The sequence below is a fragment of the Saccostrea cucullata genome, unplaced genomic scaffold (genome assembly GCF_032062105.1).
Source record: "Saccostrea cucullata isolate Sc308-1 unplaced genomic scaffold, CSIRO_AGI_Scuc_v1 ctg273, whole genome shotgun sequence".
Lineage (NCBI taxonomy): Eukaryota > Metazoa > Mollusca > Bivalvia > Ostreida > Ostreidae > Saccostrea > Saccostrea cuccullata.
The window spans coordinates 290814-313807 of record NW_026927629.1 but is presented as its reverse complement, the minus strand read 5'-3'; the positions used below and the strand labels follow the sequence as shown (position 1 = coordinate 313807).

Sequence of the window (22994 nt, the reverse complement as noted above, 5' to 3'; positions counted from 1 at the left end):
CAAACAAGGGAGTGAATTCTGTAAGGAAGTGTCAGGCATTATCCAGGAAAGGTTTGTAGTTAATATTGAAGTACAGTTAAGCATCCTTAATCCTATTTATATTACACGTAACTGTACATGTGAGGGTCAATGAGTACATTAATTTCATCAAAGAAATTTTAAGTATTTTAAATCATTTAAATGTCAATTAAAAAAAGAGTAAATTGAAAATATGATATATATATAGATTAACAACTACACATACAACAAATATAAAAATATTCTACAACAAAGCTCAAATTTTGCCATGGTGTTGGAATTTATTTTAACATTTTAATTTAGATTTATTTTGAAAAAAATGTAGAATAGATAGAAGTAAAAATTTATGCAAGTGTACATAGGGGTGTTGAACCTTAATTTTTCAATGTGTTCAAAAAAACCTATTGGTACTCATTTGCCCTAGCAAAGGATTTCTGATCTGATTGTCTCATAGTCAGGGTTTCGTTAGGAGATAAGTGAATCAGACACCCGTGGCTTGTAAAGACAACTTATACCTATCTTTTTAAAATTTAATTTTGATTTTTATGTGTTATCTGACAAATGTTTCATTTTTCTTGTCGTCATGTTTAACCCCCTTCCCCGCACTCACGCATTTTAACGCATATACCATTTCCTATTTCTAACGCAAAATCACGCATATACCGTTTCCCCGCAATCACGCATTTTCACGCACTTTAAAAAGTTCATTTAATCTTATATTTAACAGCAATTTCCTTTTATTTTATACTTGCAAAAATCTTAAGAAATAAGAAAAGTTATTTTTGCACAAAAAATATTACAGCATAATATTATTTGCGCTTTACTTTAGAGAAACGTGTACCACGCTAAAAGGTGCTTGCGGGGAAATGGTAAATTTATATTTCTATGACGTGAACATTAAGTGTATGCGGCATTACAGTTCAGTAAGTTGTAAAGAGTTAAACACAATATTTTACAGGGCTGACCTAGAGGGAAATTACGCAAAACATCTCAACAAACTCAGTCAGAAACTTGTAAAAGCCACAACAGGAAATTTAGGGTAAGGCAAGGCATGTGTTCAAATGTACCTAGATTTCTACACAGTTTTGTTTAAATTTATGTAAGAGTCGCATTTATATTTCAAGAAATCAAGACCTACACAATACATACTGTAGTTGTGGGAAAAGAAACGGAAAACAACACAAACATGCAAAATTGACTTTCACAATATTGCAGACAAGGTTAAATAATATATATTTATTGTCTGGGATTTCAACATATTTAGATCTTGTTTCCAAATTTGCTATAATTGACAGGACATAGCTGATCATGTCTGCAGTGGGAAGTAAAAAAACATCATCATAGCGATCTAATATTTCATCTATATATATATATACAGGTCCAATATTCCACTTAACTGTCCAACATTGATTCTTTTGGACTGCTCAGTAAAACAATAGAAAATATTAGACTGTTCAAGTATAGATTTACATTTATAAGGAAATAATTTTTATACATCCAACAATCCAATTTTGCTTAAGTCTAATTCAAGAAGAGTCCTAAAATCAGGGGGCAAATAAAACTTAGGATTTAGATGTATATTTATCATGTTTATTATCGTAATCATAATAATATAGCTGCTACTTTCCCAGTCCACTTGAGAACACTTCACCAGTAGCTAAGCACTGTGCTGTAAGTTACTAAGGACAGTGTAAGAGTGACACAACACACTTGACATATAATTGTAATATGAACACTCCATTCAAGCACTGTCATATGTTTTGGGGAGTCCATTTGTAATTTAGTCTGGCTTATAGCAGTGGATCAATGTTGAAATGTACTTTTCCCGTCTAATTTTTTCAGTGTTTTAATTTTTGAGTAGGTTCTTGTGTAAGATACATCTATTGTAACAGTAATATATTTTGTTATGACATCCCAATTATTAATAACCAGCTGAAGTATCTGATATTAGAAACAAGTCGTTATTCAGGGAATATTGACTATTGTGTCTTCAATATTATTCTTAGTACTGTTCTTTCACAGATTATGTTTTACACTTTATTCTGTTATTATCTAGTTTGAGTCAATCAGAGAAAAATAGTTATTTGCAATAAATTGTATATCAGTGATTTGCAACAAAAGAGAAGTTAACTTTTTGTCAATTGTACCTTCTTAATCCCTTTGTTTGCTTGTTTGTCATTCAGATGTAATCTTATTTAACCTGTAAACTAATTCCTTTGTCTGTCTATTAGAACCCTAGCTGACGGATGGCGGTCGGTGGCCAGTGTCATGGAGCAGGAGGCGGAGCTTCACAAGTAAGGGTCAGAGGTCAAAGTTCACAAAATTATGTTCCTAAAGATTTCTAAAGATATATTTCACTATAGAGATGTAACGAAGGTCAATGAAAGCATTACTTTAAGCAGACTGTTTAATATTTTTTTTTCTTACAGGAATTTAGGTCAGGCATTGGCTGAGGAGATTAGTAAACCATTAAAATCTCTGGTGGAAACCCAGAATAAGGCCAGAAAACCCGTAAGTTAGGGAACCAGAATATCACTTGTAAGCCTGTAAATGTATGGGTACATGTAACAGAACCAGAATATCACTTGTAAGCCTGTAAATGTATGGGTACATGTAACAGAACCAGAATATCACTTTTAAGCCTGTAAATGTATGGGTATACATGTAACAGAACCAGAATATCACTGTAAAGCCTGTAAATGTATGGGTACATGTAATAGGACCAGAATATCACTTTTAAGCCTGTTAATGTATGGGTACATGTAATAGAACCAGAATATCACTTGTAAGCCTGTAAATGTATGGGTACATGTAACAGAACCAGAATATCACTTTTAAGCCTGTAAATGTATGGGTACATGTAACAGAACCAGAATATCACTTTTAAGCCTGTAAATGTATGGGTACATGTAACAGAACCAGAATATCACTTTTAAGCCTGTAAATGTATGGGTACATGTAACAGAACAAGAATATCACTACAAAATCAGAAAACGTATATGAGTTTCTGACAAAACCAGTCTATCACTAAAAACCAGGAAATTCAATAAGTAATCATGGTAATAGAACCAGAATATCACTGTAAAGCCAGAAAACAAGTTAACATGGATAAATTAAAAAAAATATTTGTTAGAAAATCTTCATATTAAGTAGAAGCAAAATGCAGGTCAGACACATTTAAACAACCTTATCATAAAAAGGTCTTATTTTGTAGATAGAGGCAACAGTGGACAAAAGTCTAAAGACCCTAACAGACAAAAGAACTGAAGAAACCAAGGTATGGAGAAAAATCAAGTTATTTATTACTGAGCTCTATTTTACTGGTCAGTTTATTATTTAGATCATAGGTGTTAAATGGATGAATTAATCAAGGAATTTTAAAGTAATGTTGAGGCCTCTGAAAGTATTTCTGCTTCAAGATTTAGTTGGTACTGCTCAACCTGCATGCCAATTTATTACAGTAAAACTTGTTTAGTACTAACACAGACATTACAAATTCATGGATAAAGCAAGTCGTCTTGGATTCTCAGCTATATAAATTTATCGAAATCAATTCCTTCTATGGATATAACAAATTACGGCTATAGCGAAGTAATTTCTTAGATCCCAGTGAATTTCGTTGTTACTGAGTTTTACTGTATTGAGTTTCGTTGAAACTATTTTAATTATCCATATTTATTGTGTGACAGTTGTAGTGAAGGTATTTTTTATGTTTCATGAATTAACCAGTGCTTGCTCTATCATCAGGCTAAGAAGCAATGTTATATCCACGCCAAAGAAAGTGAGAAAGGAGAGGATCTAAGGTCGGATACCAGTAAAGGGAAAACCGAGAAAGACAAGCACAAAGTAAGACTTTTAACCTCAAAAATAATAAATGGCCTTGATTAAGTCTGAGAAATATGGAACACGGGCCATTTTCTGAGACATAAATTCTTAGCACCAGAGTAAGTCAAATCAGCATTAAAATTCACATATTGAAACATCACAGCCAAAATCAGCATCGATTGCTAGCAGTTAGCTAGCAGTAGCGACGTAGCATAGCTAAACAGAACTGCTACCTGATGTAACATAAAGTCAATATTGCTTGTTCTCAAATCAGTTTATATCTGTCAATCATCGTAGTGTTTCATTATGCAATATTCAGTATGATTAGTGTATGTTTATGTAGATATTTAAGCTGAATCCATAATTTAGAGTCCTTTGCATAATCTTTTCTATGCATTCTTTAAATATATAGATATAACACAAACTGATTTGAATCATTCTGATTTTATTCCAACATACATTTTTTTTAAAAATTTTTAGCTGGAGAAGAAATGTGACCAGATGAGAAAACAGCTGAGGAAATCTGACAAGGATTACTGTGAATTATGTGAAAAGGCAGAGACAGCAAGACAAGAATGGGAATTCAATGTCGCCAAGGTAAGGTTCAAAGGTCAGGGGGAGAAACAAGGTAAGGTTCAAAGGTCAGGGGGATAAACAAGGTGAGGTTCAAAGGTCACAGTCAAAATTAGGTATTTAATGACAGGAGTTGGTATTCCTAAGGAATAACTCTATATAGTTTTTGAGTTGGCTCACGTAGCGAGCTACTCCCTGTTGACATAGCCGTTTCAGAGCTGTAAAATTTTTCACGCATTCATCAAGGTGATCCATACGCCAAATATGATAGTTCTAGCAAAAAATGCTCTTGTTTTTGAGTGATTGTATAAACTTAAGAGGTAAAAACTGCATAAAATATCAGACTGTTACATTATTTATGTCTTCATGCTTTTAAAGAAATTTTTGTTTAAATATCTGTAAGATGTACAATTACTGCGTATGAATATACGTTCAAGATGTTAGGTGGATCTAATCTTCTCATCTGAAGTTTATTTATAATTTACCTAGAATACCCCCTAACACAAACACCTGCTGCTCTCATTAATTGCAGCTAGTGTGCTTGAAAAATCTATTTTAAGAATCCAGATTTGCTGTGGGAATCTTTAAACTAATCACTCCATAACACTGACCACTGCAGCTAGTGTGCTTAAATTATACATTATGGAATCCAAGGTTTGCAGTGCTGCTTATCACAATAATATGTAAGGAAGCCCATTAGTGCCAACCTGTACATACAAAGGAAAAGCAATATAGTAATACACTTTATTTTTGAACCGAACATGGAGACATATAATATTCAATCTCTTAAGATGCAAAATAAACTGAATATAAGGTATGGTGTCCAGATGTATGAAAAAGCTCAATTAACTCGAGTGAGTCAACTCGCATGCCCTTCAGGCCTTTGATTTGTTTTTTTGATGTGATCAAGTGAATGGCATGCAATTATCATGCAAACCAATGGCTTGATCATCTTTGTAAAATCCAAAATTCTACTTATATTCCTATATTTGTAAAACATGACTCTGTAAAATCATGTGCTCAATACTAGCCCTGCCCACTTCTCTTTCTATCATTTTCTGACATCCATTCTCAACCTCTTGCAGTACATCCATTTATTTAAGAAATAAAGTCCGTGTTTTTGTGAATGTTGCAGAATAACCTCCGAGGTCGAGAAATGTTGTTTGAAAGATAAAAGCCGAGGCGTTGCCGAGGCTTTTATATTTCTAACAACATTTCGAGACCAAGGAGGCTATTCTGCATCATTCACGACAATAAGGACTTTATTTCTATTCTACCATGTCTACTACAATCGCTAAATTACGGATGATCGTTTCCTCTATAGATAAACAAATTAGGTCACCATGTCTCGATTACGTGTTCCATTTAACACCAGAGGTAAAATTTGTTTGCTTACCTGTGTATGGAATGCAGACGATTTGAGCTTTCGTTACATTAAAAATAGCCTTTTAAAATTACAAAATCGTTCATAATATGTATTGATCAGTTAAAATGAATATACAATAACAAAATCATGTTCCTGTTTTACTGCTAAAATCACGTTGTTTAATGTATAGGGAGGTCCGTGGAATAGCCCCGCTTAGCTAGCTATGTTTATATATGTTTATATATATACATATAAAAACCAACATTCATCAGCTACTTTATGCAATTTACAGTGTTCAGACTGCAAAAGATGACACATCGATGCGGTCTAAACAAGTATTTCATTCTACAGCCAAACATGCATTTTAATTGTTCTGATTTGATACGTGATTTTGATCTGATAATTTTTTGATGACGTTCGTGATCTATTGGAGAATAATGTCCGCCGCTTTCCTTTGATCTTTGCAATAATTGTGGTAGAATTACTTACAATAATGTTCTTTAATTTACAGGGAAGTTCACAGCTGCAGACCTTAGATGAAGAAAGATTAGCCAAGATGGCCGACTACCTCAATCAGTATAACAGTCACTTGTCTGTCATGGCACCTCGCTTACAAACCGTGAGTTCACTAACATAATTTTTTTCATAAAATGATCTATAAAGATGTATTTAAAAGAACTTTTATTCCAGTGAAAGTTTGAATTCTTATCGATCCGTGAGAATGTAATATCAGTTACAGAGAGTTGTGATAAATTGCACGAACCTTTGTTATCAGTGATATCTATTTTGATATTTTGTTACCTTTGTTACAGAGTTATGATAAATAACATGATTCTGTGTTATTAGTGATATCTATTATAGATATTTTGTTTGTTACATATAGATATCTATAGATATTTTGTTTGTGTGTTTCAGAGTTGTGATAAATTACACGAGTCTGTGGTTTCAGTGATATCTATAGATATTTTGTTTGTTTGTTACAGAGTTGTGATAAATTACATGAGTCTGTGTTATCAGTGATATCTATGTAATTATTTTGTTTGTTTGTTACAGAGTTGTGATAAATTACATGAGTCTGTGTTATCAGTGATATCTATGTAATTATTTTGTTTGTTTGTTACAGAGTTGTGATAAATTACATGAGTATGTGATATCAATGATATCTATTTAGATATTTTGTTTGTTTATTACAGCATTGTGATAAATTACATGAGTCTGTATAATCAGTGATATCTATATAGATATTTTGTTTGTTACAGAGAGATATCTATAGATATTTTGTTTGTTACAGAGTTGTGATAAATTACACGAGTCTGTGATATCAGTTGACATCCAGCAGGATTTGAAGGCGGTGGCCAAACAGCGAGGGACTCAGGGCACACCCCCAGAACAAATATTATTAGACTGCTACGTAAGTAAATTAACACTCAGGGGACACCCCCAGAACAGATATTATTAGACTGCTACGTAAGTAAATTAACACCCAGAGGACACCCCCAGAACAAATATTATTAGACTGCTACGTAAGTGATTTAACACTCAGGGGACACCCCCAGAACAGATATTATTAGACTGCTATGTAAGTAAATTAACACTCAGGGGACCCCCCCCCCGAACAGATATTATTAGACTGCTATGTAAGTCAACTCAAGTTATTATTAAACTGCTATGTAAGTCAACTCAAGTTATTATTAGACTGCTATATAAGTCAACTCAAGTTATTATTAGACTGCTTCGTAAGTCAACTTAAATTATTATTACACTGCTACATAAGTCAACTCAAGTTATTACACTGCTACGTAAGTCAACACTTGGCCAGCACCCTCAGAACAGATATCACTCGATCGCTATATCAGTTAGCTCATCATAACTATCATCTTTATCATGTCTGCAATCTTATCACATCAATTATATTTACCAAGGTTTATGTTTTTTTTCATGGGTAATGTCTTGAATGAAACAGAAGTGATGTAACTTGCATTGGGATCACTGTCTGGTGCTGCCTTAACATATAGATATCCTCTTTATGAGGGGATGCTCCAACTTGCAGTGCCCTTGTTGAGTCATTGTGATTGAGACACATTGTAGTTTTGAATCTATCTCAATGGGGACTAAGGAAAATTTTCTTTCTTTTGTCCCATGGAAAAGTCAAAGAGAGATAACTTCTGAATTAAAAATTTCTAAGGTGATTAGATTCCAAACTATAACAAGAAGAATGAATATCCTTGCAAGTTATGTTTGTTCTGATGTTTGATTGATTTCATATAGTGTTGTTTTTAAACACAAAATGCTTACATCATCCTTGATGGTCTAGGACTTCTCAAGTTCCAAGCTATCACTAAAAATGTTCTGTCCTCATCTTATAGTTTTGTGTGTAGGGCTGGGACGATACAACTTTTTCTATATCGATACGTATCACGATATTTGATCCACGATACGATATGTATCATGATATGTTAAATTGCTTATAAAATCTGTTTTTTGCATTGAAATAAACAAATTATTTCTTAGCAAATAAGAATAATTTATTCAAAATAGTTGTTTATATGTTGTAAAAAAAAATATTTTACTCAAGTGGTGTAAATTATGATTTATTTCACATCTATATTTATATTTATCTTATTTACTTTATATATTAAACCCCAAATGTTAAATAAACAAAGAAAAATAGAAGTAAGATTTTGGGGGGCGATATTTCGATATTTCTTCGTATGTATTGATATGCGTATCGTCCTCACATGTATCACGATATATCGATATCTCGATATATCGTCCCAGCCCTATTTGTGTGTTCCTTGTAGGCAGAAGACCTACAGTTCACTATGAATGCAGAGAGGAGAAAGAACGCCCTACAGAACTACCTACTATATTTACGACAGTCTCTAGAACGAGAGAAGAAGGGAAAAGAAGGTATGAAGCTGTACAAAGTAACAGCAAAAAACTCATAAATTCAGGATTTAAATATGGAAAAGTTTAAGTGATTTTCATTTTCTGTAGTTCAGAACCATATTCTAAATTTTAGGATATTTATGAATTACATTTGTAATGAATCTTATTGATTCTATGTTATGGATTTGTTTATGATGGATGATGTCTGTGTGTGGTGAGTTTTTTGCTCTTTCACTAGTCATTATTCAAATTATCCTTTTTTTGAGTTGACTCAATGTCAGACTCATTTATAGGGAGCTATATTCGAGCAAGCAAAAATTTGATTTTTTCTTCAGCAGCCTAATACACTGTACAAGTGGTAAGCTTAATTCTTCTGTTTACGATTTTATTTTCTGTTTTAATCAGGTGTGGAGAAATTAGTCGGGGTTTATAAAGAACGACCAAATTTTGCTGACCAGGATGCGCAAGAGGACGCCAGACAGAGATTGTGTCAGGTCAGTGTAATCAATGATTGATATTATAGATTATACTGTGGTATATTTATCCCTGGGGGACAATGTTCATGGGTAGTCAAAAATTTTCTGGTTCTATTGATTAAGGTTAGGGCTAGGGCTAGGTTGGAGGTAGAGTTAGGGATAGGGGTAGAGTTAGGGTTAGTTAGGGGTAGAGTTAGGTTAGATTAGGGTTAGGGTTAGTTAGGGATAGGGTTAGTTACAGTCAGGGCAAGGGTTAGGGTTAGTTAAGGTTAGAGTTAGTATGGGTTAGTGTTAGTTAGGATTAGGGTCAGGGTTAGGTTAACGTCAGGTAAGTAAATTACGAAGAACAGCTTAAATCATGTTTTCACCAGTGAACATGGAACAGGTTTTTAAATGAGATGAGATGAGAACGATGATGACACAATGCCAAAATTTGAGATTAAAACGTCTACGCTGAAACCAATTAATGGCAAATGGCTAATTAGCACCCACTTCAAAATCACAATGAAAAATGACTTCATTAATTGGGCATTTGAGCGTGTTAGACTGCTATGTAAACACTACGTAACAGTTTTGTAACTATACTCAAATTTTATCACTTTATTTCTTATTGTATATAGTTATCGATGTCCCTTTGATACTTGATTAAAATATTTTTTTCTGTGTTATTTTTTTTGTTTGTTTAAATAAATACATACAGATTGCCTTCTTTATGTGCAATTACATGGACACAAAGGAAAAAATAAATTAATCTGTGTAATCGTAACTTTTAATAAATAATAAAAAAAATGTTTGTAAATTCATTTATGGGGATGTAATTTTATGGGTCAGGGTAACCCAGAAAAGCCATGAACTTTGGTCCCCCACAAACAATGATAATTTCACATTATTGCTTTAGTATCTTACTCTCAACACCTCAAATCCTTAGATAATTTAAAGGTTTTTTGGCCCTATCAAGTTCAAGATAATTTGGTTAGACGGTATATTTAAATTCTTTACAGACCAGGGACTCAGTTCAGTCTTTGTAATGTCAGTAAAATTAATCTGTGGTCACCATATAAAGATTTAGTATATATTGACAGGATGCTTATAGGGTCAATGTACTTGAGTGTTGTATTTGCTGAGTGTGTGTGCTTTGAAATACGTAATTGTTAGTGTGATACTGGTACCATATTATTACTGTCATGTAGTCTTTTTGTCAGTAAACAAATTGCTAGATATGTTCAATAAATGGTAAGTCGCTTATTTCTGCATCACAATTATTTTTGTGCTACCTTTAAAAGATCAAGACTTTTTGCATAAAGAAAATCATTATAATTATACTATATTCTAGGTCTGTGATTTATCTCATGTATAATGTGGAATCTTTTAATAATTTTTTTCCATTTTCAGGTGATGTTTATGATGAATTTCCTAGAAGCTAGTCATTATAAGATAGCCTCCGTGTTAGCCAAGCTAGAATGTCAACCGAAGCTTGAACACAAGTTTGCCAAGTACATAGAAACTGTCAGGGATAAACAGGTACATTCTAATTCTAAATATTTGTACAGTAAAACAAACATGGATACCGTAGACGTATTATTTTCCATGGAGTCATAATTTCGTAGAATCTCCATTTCTCTTTAGTCCACAGGTATAAAATTACGCAGATTTCTTGATCTCTCACTGTATTCCTTACACGTATTTTGAGTACAATGGGACAAATTTCCGCGAAGACATTGTGACCGCTTACATAGCATAAATTATCACCACACGAAAAAAAGTACTTCTATGGTATTGCAAATTTATCTTGGATCCTCAGCAATATAAATTGTATAAATTCCTTATATGAAAATTCCGAATTACAGATATAGCGAAGAAATTTCACAGGTCCCAGTAACTTCGTTAAAACCAAGTTTTATTTATTTTTGCATAATTATGCGAGACAGTGTGCTCGCGAAAATTTAATTCTAACATATAATAGTATTCCCTAGGATTATATAGAGCAATAACCACAATTCCTGAAAATTCTATCTTGCTTATCAAGAATCAAACACTCGTGAAAATAAGATGTCATGAAAACTTAGTGATCTACAGTGCGTACATTGGGTATTTTAGCTTAGTAATATACAGACTAATAAACAAATGTTGATTCTTTGAAAGGTTTGTGAAAAGTAACTAAATAGCTTGTCCTTGGTTTATTTTTATAGGGAATTCCGACCAGTGTCCTGCGTCTACCAATCAACATAGCTCTGGAGGGGAATTCCGGCTATGATGTTACCTCGGTAACGGTAGGGGCTCTAGCCAATCAAACACAGTCAGATCCATACGAGGAACCATTTGGTAAATTTACTTAAGTTTGCTATCTATCTTATTTTTATCCCTTACACATAGTATACAATATAATTTTGTCAATGTATTTCTCTCTGAAATTCAAAACTGAACCTGCAGGTTTTTGAAATTTCTCATTTTGTTTTGAAAAACGGCCTATAGAGTGATCCTTTTTATTTGGACATTAAATCAAGATTTAATATGATTTACTGAAAAGAACACTGTCAGTGGGTTAATAAGCTTCATGATTTGATACTTTGGCATGGAGATGGATGCACTAAGTCATGAATACCAGTAAGATTTCATATATAAATACAAGCACAGAAACATGAAACCCTAATTCATGAAAATGCAAACAACTCCAAACCCAGAGATTGGAGTAAAAATTGAACATGCCAATTAATGTACGTACCGTTATACATGTGCAGTATCACGGTATATGTAATTGATAAAATCTCTGCCATTAAGGGGCCCTTTTACCTGTTTTATACATAAAGTTATTAAAAATATTACTAAATATTTTGATTGCAGACCTGTTTACTGCACAGTTTCGCTGTATTTTGTATGGATTTTTATTCAAAGTACGTCTCATGTTTTGCTATTATGGAAATATGGACATGGAAATATTTTAGTCTGGAATTTTGGACTTAGTTTTCGTTATAATCTGTCTCAGTTTCACTCCTTTTAATTGCTAAAAAAGAGAAAGTTTTCAAACACATATTGAATGATGTCCGGTTTCAAAATTGCTGTGGTATAAAATGACAAAGACCATGATTATCATGATTATAAACCAAGTTTTAGTAATAAAGAAAATCAGTTGTTCTCTATATTTCTATATGTAAAATCGATGAAAAGTGAAATCTTACTGGCAAATGCCAAATCTCACAGACAAATCTATTCAAAAATACTAAGAGACAAGGATAAGAGTAAACAGGTCTGCGATTGTATTATTTTGGAGAGTAAAAGTCCATTTATTTTGCAGCTGATGACGAATTTGAGGATGTTGTCGACAGTCATGTGATTGGTCGATGTCGAGCCCTATATGATTATGATGCCAATAGAAATGATGAACTGACGATTAGATACGGTAATTTTCACTATGTCAAACTTGAGTTATCTCTCTTTTTTAAAATGATTAATTGTAAACTTGGCATGATTTCTATGAAGTACCAAGAGGAGGGATGTACTAAGACTTTAGAAGTATAAAAGCATACATTATCTTATTTCTTCATGAATTTTCTCTCCTTATATTTCAGACTGTAAATAACTTCTGTATTATTTTTTTTCCTTTCAATTGATTAATATTTTATTTCTTTTTATTTACAGGTGATGTAATAAACATTTATGATAAACAGTTAGACGGCTGGTGGCAGGGAGAGTTACATGGACGAGTCGGGATATTTCCCGCAACATACGTGGAGGAAATATGAGATATTATTGCACAATATGACACTCCCGATATCTCGAAAATATCTAAAAATGGCTATAATGACCTTCACCTGGAAATGGTTGTGTGGAACAAGTCATCTGTTGCAGAATTGTTTTAATTTCAAGGTCAATAGACTCAATGACCTTGATATTTGGAAGATTGTGATTCACAAGGTGATTTGAAGGAATATTAATTGTGACCTTTATATAAAGGTCTACCTCACAGTCTGGAAAGAAAAATAAACTTCTGTTTTAAGTATTTGATACAGAAGAAGATGCATCCATATTTTAGTAGTGAGCCCTTGTATATTATTCAAAATTGACATTATATGATATGAGTAAAGTGAGGAAGTTATACAAACACTTGCCATTAAAGTGCATTTAAATATATATAATGAAGAAAAGTGCTATAATTGTTGAATTTCATCCAGGATGTTCTTATGTAGGTGTGAATGGTTTCTTGTGGGTATGAAGCTTAACACTATTTATTCACTGGTAATATATATTGGTTTATTATTTAGTTTATTAATATATAAGCTGTGTTCAAATGAATTGCATAAAATACACATGAAAAGCATAATATGTATGCTCTATATTGTTGGAATTTCCTCCAAGAAAATGTGTTCATATGCCACTTTCATTGTTAATGTGAATATTTAATTGAAAAATTCTTTGGCCACCAATTTGTGAAGATTCAAAAAAAAAATTTAGTTGCTGTTTTAAACATAGCCCAGGCTTTGTTGTATGTTTCTGTTTCACTAAAAAGAACATGTCATTGAGTGTTATATTGTTTCACGGAACAAATTATTTAGCGTGGTTAAGTACAGGTATTCTTGTTTCCTGATTTTTAGGGGAAGAAGAAAAAGGAAATAAAAGGTTACTAACTTCTCAAGATTAAATGTCTTCCAGAAGGATTGAGTACTTAATCATTGCGTTATTTCTTTTTACATTAATTATTATATAATTGTGAAATTTACTTTTAAATATTTCAGTTGAAAATCACATAAGGTTGTATATTTCCACCTATAATTTTGTTGATTTTTATTAAAGAGTAAAATTAATTAGCAACTGATTATGTATAATAATTTAAAGAAAGGACTTATTTAAAAAAATGATTTAATATATGATTTCTATTATATTGAATGTTGATTTGATAATTCAATCATGATAGAATTCAATCAGTTACATTTATGAATTTCAACAGATTTAATTATCTTTCAACAGATTCAAATATTTTCTTAAAACCAGCAGGTACTCATTTGCACTCGTTAAAACCTGAACATTTTCCTTCAAATAAGTTGAGTGAATGAAATCTGTCATTTTATGCTATTACATATTGTATATGTAAGAGAAACTGGCAAAGTATGTCATCAAATTTAAAAATGTAATTGTTAGAGAAGGATCAAAGAATTTAACCTGTCTGTATATGTAATCTATAAAATAATTGATTTTTTCATTTATTATTCAACATTTAAATGAGATCCAGTTTTGTTATGTTTGTTGGCTTTTTGATAAGTAAAGTTGTATGGGTCACTTGAGAAAATACTCATTCATGTGTTTTAAAAAATAGTGTGTTAATATATACACAGGTATACATGTAGGAAAGCATAGTGCACGAGGTAATTTAAGCTTGCAATGGTAAAAAGATTTTTTTTAAACTTTTTTTGAAAACAATAAGTAAATTTCCTTCTCAGTGCTTTTCCAATACTGTACTGCTTCTTATTAAAGAAAGTATTGATTTCCCTTAGTAAATATAATATAACAATTTTTACATTCCATTGGACAATTAATTATATGTAGAAGAAAATATCTTAAGGTTTAAGATATTTCTCTGGATAACTTAATGTAAATAAGAAAAAAATCCCTTTTAAAAAGTGTACTAGGTACACTATATGAAGAAAGAGAAATTTGTTCTATCATACTTGCCACGTAATTTTTCCTTCAGTTTTCAGAAAAACAGGTTTGTTGAAAAAACAAATTCTGTATATTTCTAGAACATGTTGATGTTGCATTGTGTGTTATATATTGTTTATTTTCATTATTTGTAAAAATGTAGATTGTTTTATCAATGAGAAATAAAAAAAATAATAAACCATAGATCTTATATTTTTTACCAGACAAATGTATGACATCAATATCTGGCATTATATCCATATTGATAAAAGTTTTTTAACATCCAGAAATATTAATATTACATACATGTATGTGTAGGTAATATTTTGTTCAATATACATATAACATAGAAAAATACTTCATGCTAAAGAACTTGGATGATGGATGATTGTTTGTTTGCCACCACTTAACGGTGGAAGGCTGCATACTTGGCACTCTGGGCCATTGAGCAATGAGGAACCCTTTTCCTGCTAACACTTACTGCGACACGGAACCTCTCGGTTTATATGATCTCATCTGAAGGACAGGTCTCCACATCCCACAGTAGGATTAAAATTCGTTACTTAAGGATCAACTCTGTAACTCTAGTTCAGATGCTGTAGCCATTGCTCAATGTGATGAGACTATAAACAGTGATATAGTATTTAAAAAAAATTAAATTAAATAAAAGTCGTGTGTCATTCATAATGTGTTTTCAATAGAACCATTGTATAAATATTGTAGAAATGGTCCAGATGACGTCAGCTTTTCCATCGTCAACTTTCCCTATAGCCTCAACGTTAACCCGATCTAAAAATTTAAAATTCAGCTCTTACATCCAAGTTCTAAAATTTTTTTTTGTAAATCCTAGAAAATTTAATCTTATTACGTAGATAGTGCACAACACAAAATTGCATACATCAAGCAATATTTCCATTTCTAATTTTTTTTCTCTGTGATACCTCTTTGAAAGTTAGCGGAGTTGATTTCTTAATAATTCTACCGGAATGTAAATTAGGCAGGTTTATAGGTCAGGAGCTAAGGAGGCCTAATATGCATGCAAATCTCGTGCGCATGTGTCTTTGTGTCTGACGCTAAGGAACCCAAATATGCATGTAAATCTCGTGCGGCTGCCTTTGTGTTTGACGTCAATTGGCGAGGACTATATTGAAATTGGCATGGGAGTCCTCGTGTAATTCATATTTATGTCTACATTTTTAAAGTCTAAATCTACAATTTTATTTCACAGTGAAATGAAAATATAAGGAATCACTGTCTAGTTACATGTATTATAGTATGCCAGGTGTTTCAACGATAGTGGGAAACATGGGTTAATTTGCATGATGGGTGAAGCCCTGGCATACTATACTAACTAAACAGTGATTCCTTAATTAACCAGTTAATTATACTAGTTACATATTTAGCACATAAACATATACAAAATTATACAGTTAACGGTACATAGCCAGCACATCAACATAATATACAAGTATAAACATAGCACATTAACATGTTAAACAATTACATACCTAGCACATTAACATGTTATTACATTACATACCAAGCACATGAACATGTTATGAAATAATACATACTTAGTACATTAACATGTTAGACAATAACATACCTAGCATATATAAATATGTTGAACAATACAATTACATACCTACACGGAGCACATCAACTAGTTATACAACTTCATATCTAGCTCATTAACATGTTACACAATTTTAAACAATAACACATCTAGTACATTAACATATTATATATTGAACATTTGAATGTTATACAATAGCTTGAGAACTGTAGATCTCCGAAAAAAAATATTGACAGACTGTCATCCATCCCAGTTTTTTTTAGACCAGAGATCTACAGATCTGAAGCTAGTTATGGTACTACATACCTTCCATAATAATATACTTCTAATATAAACAGTGTACATTAACATATATTATAAAATTCGACAATATACAATTATGGACTGTTTACACATCACCAGTTATCATTGAACATTGTCATACATTGAACATTTGAATAACTGTTATACAAAAGTCCATAATAGTTTTATTATCCTGAAGAATCTAATTATCAATTAGAAAGAGTAGAAAATAGTAATCAAACCTTCATTTTGTGTTTCCGTCTCTGCTCTGATTCCATACTTTTAAAATATGTCAACAGACAACTCGATCTGACGTCATCGTTAGAATTTATTGTTTACCGATCCCGCATATTAGTAATACTATATTACATACGTATAATCATAAATAAGAGTTATCTCGCTTAAACCACTGTAATTTCATTCAAAGGGCGACAACGCAGTTGTAACCCTGCTTACTCATTTACGCTATTTCATTGTCATCTGGAGGGTGACAACAGTTGTCACCCTGCGCGTGAGGGAGACATCACGAATTGTCTCACCTCACGTGACATGCTTTAAACCAATCAGATTGACTGTATAATTCTGAAGGATAATAATAATGTCTAAGCTTTCTTGTCCTTTCAGTCTGTTCAGTATAGTGCATATTTGGAAGAGATTTGTAGTTCAATCGTTTTACAGGTGATATGTATTAGTTTTTTTTTTTTTTTTTACATTAAAAGTTCATGATATAATACCAAAAAAAAAAAACAAACGACTTTATAGCGAGCGCAGCGAGCGTCGCGAAGCGAGCTCAATAGACTAACATGTAAGAACAGAGGAAATTTGGAATGAAATCTGTACATACGTCATGCAAATTTTGTTGTGAAACATTCCTAGAATTCCTGTACTACCCAATGTCCTTTGCGCGAATAAATAAGTAAGTAAATAAATAATAACGTAAAGAATAACAGGCTTTCAGTTTGTAGGAACCTTTCAAAAAAAAAAACAAAAAATAACTCTGGAATATTTTTCGACCGAAATTGCTCTAGATCTACAGTTTCAACCAGACGTTTTTTAACTCCGACAAGCTCCTTTCGTGTGACGTCACAGCTAGTCGAGATGTCTCGTGCGGCTTGATGTTTGAAGTGGCTGATCACTTTTTCAAGTGTTTTTGATGGTACAACTGCGCTCGCCCCAACGGTCACACCGTAAAACATATGAAATACATGTCTGCTTAATTTTTTTTAACTGTTTTCTACCGATGGATTTCCTGTAGGTATATATACCTCGTAACATTGTTTTTCCAATGCACGTTTTCTTTGATTTCCATTATTATTTTCATCTTGAAAAAGCACTAGTACTGGATCCCTTTTCTATCATCTACAGTCCATATTTAAAATCTCTTGAAAAAGAGATAAAATGATTTTTCTCTCATAATTAATATTCTCACAATATAACAATAGCAGAATTGCCATGCTATAAAAACCTTTAAATTTGTTCATGTAAGAGATATGACCTTGATCAGACCAGATTTCCATTCTCCAACATAGAGGGTGTTATCCTGACCAACACACAAGGCTCGAGGCATCTCCAAATTCTCATACTGTATATAACAAACGAATCCCCCATTCTCATCAATCATGTGTATTTTGCTGTTCTTCATATCAGCAATGATAATATTCCGTGAAAAATCCGTACAAATTCCGTACGGATCAAAGTTCCGGTCCTCGGCGAGACCTTTGTATCGGAATCGGGGCATTCCTACTTCATTCAGTACTACCACAGCTCCTTCATCCGATACACATATATCATCATTACCATTTTCTGTGATGTACGTCGGACATTTGAATAATGGCCTACTTTTATCATATTCATATATATTCACAAACTTTTTGTCTGCTTAAACTTAATTTCCAAACTTTTCCCTGAGACTGTTATCGTGGCTTGTGATTCCACAGAGAGATCAGCAAATGTCCAGATTTAGATTTTGCTATCCCATGTGGTATGTATCCATTTGTGAGATGACTTGGGAACCACGGACATTGTTGAACCTGATCATTAGAATAAGTTATTTTTTTAATTGTGCTTTCAATACTTAGTAAGACTTCACCATAACAGCCATAGCCAATTGTACATAAATAGGATTCAATACAAAGACACAAGCTTGCATCTATGCTGGATGCATACATGCGATCAGAATTGACATTAGTTTCCACAGCAACATAAAGCTTTGTTGAATCACCAGCAGAGCCGGACATGAAGGACAAGTCGTATATGTATTTATTCGGACTGATGCTGATAGCTTTTAAAATTTGGAAACCACGTTGAGATACTTCGTTTATCGCCTGTTCAAAAAGAAAAGGTCAGGTTTGTTACAGTTTATCTATATACAATGAATATTATTTCCTTTTTTTCTCATAAAAACCATTGCTGTCATGTATAATATTTCCTTATTATTATCAAAATCATAATAGATTTGCTTCATAAAAATTAATCAAAATACATTTTAAAATCTTAATATAAACAGAAAGTAAGTACCCTGACTTTAATAAGGATTTATTTAATAGTAATAAGAGAATAATGTACTTCATAAACTCAAAAATATATACCATTTGAGCGTCCATCTGCAAAGTATCCCCAACGAAATTGACAGTATCTGTACTATAAAGTTTTGACAAATTCACCGATTCAGATGATCAACACACACTTGTGCAGAGAATCGAGAAAACGCGGAAGTATATCATTCTACCTTTCCACAGTTACGAAATAAAACACAAATTCAAACACTTTTGACCCAATGGGCATTGGCCCCTAGTAAATCTTACAACTCGGATGTCTGTACAAAACTAGCTCGTATAAAAGGCAGCTGTTGTAGAAGGCAAAAAAGACACGCAGATGTCGTCAATACGTCTACATTATATTACGCATATCTATCGACAGATCAGTTTCGTTTTAGATACGGAGAAATGTAAATAAAGCTCAAATTAAGAAGCTATTTTGTGAATGCACTCAAGTACTGTAGATCACTAAATTTTCGCGACACCTTATTTTCGCGAGAATGTAATTGATTCTTTATAAGCGAGACATAATTTTCACGAATTGCTAATATTTCTCTATATAATCTTAAGGAATACTATTATACGCGAGAATGAAATTTTCGCGTGCTCACTGCCTCGCGTAATTACGCGAAAATAAAGTTCTCGCGAATAAATAGTGATTTACAGTATGAATATTTGCCCTTGAATACAGAAATGTACACAACGAATATGTTCAGTGTGTCTGTCAATAAAACTATTGCCCGTAAAAACCAAGAAAAAGAAGAGTAAAAGAAAGAAAACTTCGATTGAAGAATCTAGACATAAATACATAAAACATAGTTTTTTCGGTGAACTTTTAAAAGTAACTTATAGGAGCGAATTCACACTCAGTATGTAAAAGAAGTGATATAACTGGTATATATAGTTTCAATTCCTTACTTTAGGGATTGAGGCAAAGAGTAAGTTATTTTGCTACTATAGTTGCATGCCACAACATTATTAGGATGCCATGCACATAATCATCACCATCGTCCTTTACATCCTGTGGTGTGTAGGACTGCACCAAACGTCCCCAATCTTGTCCATCCTGTGTCAAACCAGCGAATGTTCCCCAAGTCTGGTATTGTCTTTCCTTTTACTTCCCACCGGATGCATGTGGTTTGGATCATAGGATCGTAATTTGCTAAGACATGTCACTCTTATTCTCCAGTATTTTGATTCATATAGGAATATGGTAATGCTTTATCTTGCTGCTGTACTATGCAGACATCCAGATGTTATTCATTTCTCTAAATACTCATCTGGCCTTAGGGCCATAAAACTTAGACAAGCTCACTTTTGAACTCAATCTCACTTTTTCCAAAGGAATATATAGCGGACAAGTCAGACTGAGATCAAAACTGAGCTCGTCTTAGTTTTATAGCCCCAGGCCTGGTCTTGCTAAGTCGGCTGTAGATTGTCCTCCTTTGTGTCACCCTCTGGTTTAATGATGCTACCCAAGTAAATGAATCGTCCGTTTTCACCATTGAAGCACGAGCAGGCAATTCAACACTAAAGGCCATGTATTGTTATGTATAAGACAGCAGTGAAAAGTCGTCAAGAAAATCCAGATCCTCCATGATTGAGAGTAGGCCCAAGCAGATTCCATTTGGATTTGGAAAGTCGTCTGTTGTCTACCGCATAACCCAATGGATGACCAAGTTAAATGTTGAATAATACTACAGTTATAATGAGTTATAATACCTTGTTTATCTGTATCCGGTTTTTGTCATACAGAGGCATCAGTGTTTCACAACCAAATCTTTTTCTCAAAAAAGAAAGAGACTTGTGTAAGACGTTTGTTTCAAAATATATTATTGATACACTGTTTTATGGTACATATTTTTCGATTGCATGTCAGCCACTACAATGCAACGCAGGAAAATCGGAATGTATGCCGTATGAATCGAAATGTAAATCCGGTATCAAAATATGATCTAGAAATTAGAGAGTAATTCCCGTGTGAATACATTAATGTACACATATTTAGAAACTATTTCGTGAGAAAACTATCATATTCAAATTGAAAATGGTAGGTATAAAAGGGCATCAAGCTGCAATTACTATAGTGTCATAGTTATCATTGTTATCATCGTTATGATATATCATTACTACATGTAAATAAAATTTCCAAAGTTATTACTTTAGTAAATTAAAGTTTTTCCATAGTAAATCAATGGTTTCATAGTGATCACTATGGTTAATCTAAGTTTTCATATTTATTACTTCAGTAAATCAAAGAGTCAAAGTTATCACTAGAGTCAATCAAAGTTTTCATATAGTGTCAAAGTTACATGTATCACTATAGTTAACTAAGTGAAATATAGTAGGCTATAGTTGACTGCAGTATTTCTTAAAAGGGATAACAAGGACCTGTCTTCATATTTAATTACAAAGTCAAACTATTTGGATGATTTGGATGAAGATTAAGATTTCAAAAAGACTTTGAGAATGTATACAGAAGTATGATGGATCTGTTTCTAGGCTTTTTCCATAATATTGTTTGTTTGTCCCCTCACGACTAAAAAAATGGTCGGTAGGTCGATGGATTTTTCTCTCGAAATATTCAATATACTTGATGACAGGTTCGGAGAGGAAGGGGGAGGTGGGGTAAAAAATCGTCTTCTAGCGTTTCTGAAGTTTTGATTGGGTTCAATTTAGCCAGTAAGTCGGCAGAGAACAAATAAACATTAATTTAAAGATGATCCATCCATTTGAGTGAAAAATTCTCGAGAGGCATTAAACAATATAGATACATGTGTATAAAGATGATCCTGATATGTTATATGATTATATAAATAGAGTATAAGCATGTTATACAATTACACACCTAGTCCATTTATTTGTTTCTTCGATTTTTATTGTTCAATGGGTTTTTATTGTTCAATGTAGTACCATGGAAAAGATTTGTTGTTCCATCAAAATAATGGTTTTCGGTGAAGTAATTTTTCATTTTATTTTTACAAAATGTTTTAAATATAAAAGCATAAAACTAATTTATAAATACATGTCTGCTTAATTTTGTTTTATTGTTGATGGTTTTCGTAGTAGGTACACGTGATTGGAACATTGTTGACATTTGCCAATGGAACATTTCTTTCAATGCTCTTTGTTTTCTTCATATAAAAAAAATTGATTTTCTTCCAGAATAAAAAATTAGATAATTTTTTTTGGCCATTTATTCTTCTCACTGATATCTATTTCCTTTGTAAAAATTCCCCTTTTTTTCTCAATAGTCAATTTTTTGTTTCACAAAACAATTTTTTTGCAGAAATGTTCTGATTAAAAAAATGTTTATGTGAGAGAAAGGACTTTGATCAAGCCAGATTTCCATTCTCCAATATAGAGTGTGTTATCCTGACCAACATACAAGGCCCGAGGCATCTTCATATTCTCATACTGTACATAACAAATGAATCCCCCATTCTCATCAATCATGTGAATTTTGTCGTTCTTCATATCAGCCGTGAAGAATCCGTACATATTTCATACGGATCAAAGTTTTGGTCCTCGGCGAGACCTTTGTATCGAAATCGGAGCATTCCTACTTCATCCAGCACCACCACAGCTCCTTCATCCGATACGCATATGTCTCCGTTACCATTTTCTGTGATGTACGTAGGGCATTTGAATAATGGCCTACTTTTATCATATTCGTATTCAGAAAATTTTGGAGGGAATAACCTTATTTTCCAAACTTTTCCTTGAGATTTTTCACTTGGCTTGTGATTCCAAAGACAGATAAGCCAATATTCAGTGTTGTTGCATGTTGCTATTCCATGTGGTATGTATCCATTCAGGAG

The 22994-nt window shown here is 32.7% G+C and overlaps 2 protein-coding genes across 2 annotated transcripts; one reads left to right on the top strand and one right to left on the bottom strand.

Moving 5' to 3' along the window:
- The first annotated feature begins 6 nt into the window (after window positions 1-6).
- Window positions 7-13280, top strand: LOC134275031 (nostrin-like). The gene is made up of 15 exons (XM_062757270.1): window positions 7-51; window positions 977-1057; window positions 2250-2312; window positions 2448-2529; window positions 3233-3295; window positions 3766-3864; window positions 4324-4440; window positions 6294-6401; window positions 7074-7193; window positions 8584-8692; window positions 9077-9165; window positions 10540-10668; window positions 11337-11469; window positions 12440-12544; window positions 12784-13280. Exons 3-15 carry the CDS (start codon window positions 2287-2289, stop codon window positions 12885-12887), a joined length of 1284 nt encoding a protein of 427 aa, XP_062613254.1. The 5' UTR covers window positions 7-51; window positions 977-1057; window positions 2250-2286; the 3' UTR covers window positions 12888-13280.
- A 5241-nt stretch (window positions 13281-18521) lies between these two features.
- LOC134275013 (uncharacterized) lies at window positions 18522-19516 on the bottom strand. Its single transcript, XM_062757251.1, has 2 exons — window positions 19225-19516; window positions 18522-18960 (listed from the first exon to the last, which is right to left on the bottom strand). Exons 1-2 carry the CDS (start codon window positions 19237-19239, stop codon window positions 18550-18552), a joined length of 426 nt encoding a protein of 141 aa, XP_062613235.1. The 5' UTR covers window positions 19240-19516; the 3' UTR covers window positions 18522-18549.
- Window positions 19517-22994: the final 3478 nt, after the last annotated feature.

Excerpts from the sequence above, each read along its gene's own strand:
- LOC134275031 (XM_062757270.1), top strand. The coding sequence starts at position 2,287 with ATGGAGCAGGAGGCGGAGCTTCACAA. Across the intron at positions 2,530-3,232 it reads AGAATAAGGCCAGAAAACCC|ATAGAGGCAACAGTGGACAA; the intron begins GTAAGTTAGGGA and ends CTTATTTTGTAG. Across the intron at positions 11,470-12,439 it reads TCCATACGAGGAACCATTTG|CTGATGACGAATTTGAGGAT; the intron begins GTAAATTTACTT and ends TTTATTTTGCAG.